The 1362-nt window shown below is 40.8% G+C and overlaps 1 protein-coding gene across 1 annotated transcript in view; it reads right to left on the reverse strand.

Annotated features, from left to right (window-relative positions):
• Positions 1-1362, reverse strand: part of LOC107678672 (poly(A) polymerase alpha-like) — a 23870-nt gene that overhangs the window by 4183 nt on the left and 18325 nt on the right. The window contains exons 21-22 of the mRNA XM_016474032.1: positions 357-413; positions 224-259 (exon numbers count right to left, since the gene is read on the reverse strand). Of these exons, the coding sequence (XP_016329518.1) occupies positions 224-259; positions 357-413 (93 nt within the window). The remainder of the gene's footprint in view (positions 1-223; positions 260-356; positions 414-1362) is intronic.

Genomic DNA, 1362 nt, shown 5'->3' on the forward strand with positions numbered 1-1362 from the left:
CATTTTATAATGCTGATTTGGTGCTCATGAAACATTTCTTCTTATTTATGAATGTTGAAAACAGTTGTGCTGCTTAAAATAAAGATATTTTATTAAAACGATAGAGATTAGGAATTGTTTTGTTTGGCTGGTGTTTTGTAAGCTTTCAGTGAGAACAGAAAATTGACTTGTGCCTGAATAGGATAAAGATTACTGTGTATTAATCAAATGATCATGTCCTTACTTGGGCAGGCGGCATCTCCTCTGCTGTGTCCACCACCTGAGAATGACAGGAAACAACATCAGCATTTTGCCTTCTCACATATACCCTCCATTTATCATTATAACTAGCATACCCTTTTTCAGCATTGGTTTACCGTTAATTCTGTCTCTGTTTTAGATTCACCCTCTGTAGGAACCACTTCAACGCTCGGCTGGAAAACAAATAATAATGCAACAATCATGACAAAAACACTGAAATTGGGCGATGAACAACGAAGATTACTGCCTCTTCGAGTTCAGGGGACGCAGGGCTCCAGACTGCGACCAAATAGTCGCATTTTGCGACCATTTGCTCGGCTGGAAAAAAAATAATAATGCAACAATCATGACAAAAACACTGAAATCGGGCGATGAACAATGAAGATTACTGCCTCTTCGAGTTCAGGGGACGCAGGGCTCCAGACTGCGACCAAATAGTCGCATTTTGCGACCATTTTTTCTGCCGGTGCGACTAATTTTTGTGAGCGGTCACACTGGCGCAACCACCGCATTGTCCAACTCATAAGCGCTGCCATTTCTTTTGCATTTGAGAAACATCAAACGGCAAACAAAACAACAGCAAAACTAAACTGCGCTATGGTTCAGCTGCGCATCTTGACGCAAACAAACTTGTCCGAGCTCAGAACAGCTTTACTCGGGAGCCAAAGTTGATTTTGCGACACTGTTGTTTCGCATCTTGACGCAAACAAACTTGTCCGAGCTCAGAACAGCTTTACTCGGGAGCCAAAGTTGATTTCGCGACACTGTTGTTACTGCACCGATGCAACAGTGCTGTGAGATCAAATTCATCAAATCAAATTCTGCACAGAATTCTCTGTTATAAACAGCGCTGACGTACATCAGGAAACCAGAAGCAGTAACGCTAACTGTAACCATGGTGTTGTTTTAGAAATAGTCAAATGCATTACATCATTCATTTCAGGGTTTGTACAACCTTTTGAGAGAGAAATTCAAGCACTTTTCAATGACTTTCACGAGATCAAATTCATCAAATCAAATTCTGCACAGAATTCTCTGTTATAAACAGCGCTGACGTATGTCAGGAAACCAGAAGCAGTAACGCTAACTGTAACCATGGTGTTGTTTTAGAAATAGTCAAAT

This window comes from Sinocyclocheilus anshuiensis, unplaced genomic scaffold, assembly GCF_001515605.1.
Source record: "Sinocyclocheilus anshuiensis isolate Anshui unplaced genomic scaffold, SAMN03320099.WGS_v1.1 scaffold1816, whole genome shotgun sequence".
Lineage (NCBI taxonomy): Eukaryota > Metazoa > Chordata > Actinopteri > Cypriniformes > Cyprinidae > Sinocyclocheilus > Sinocyclocheilus anshuiensis.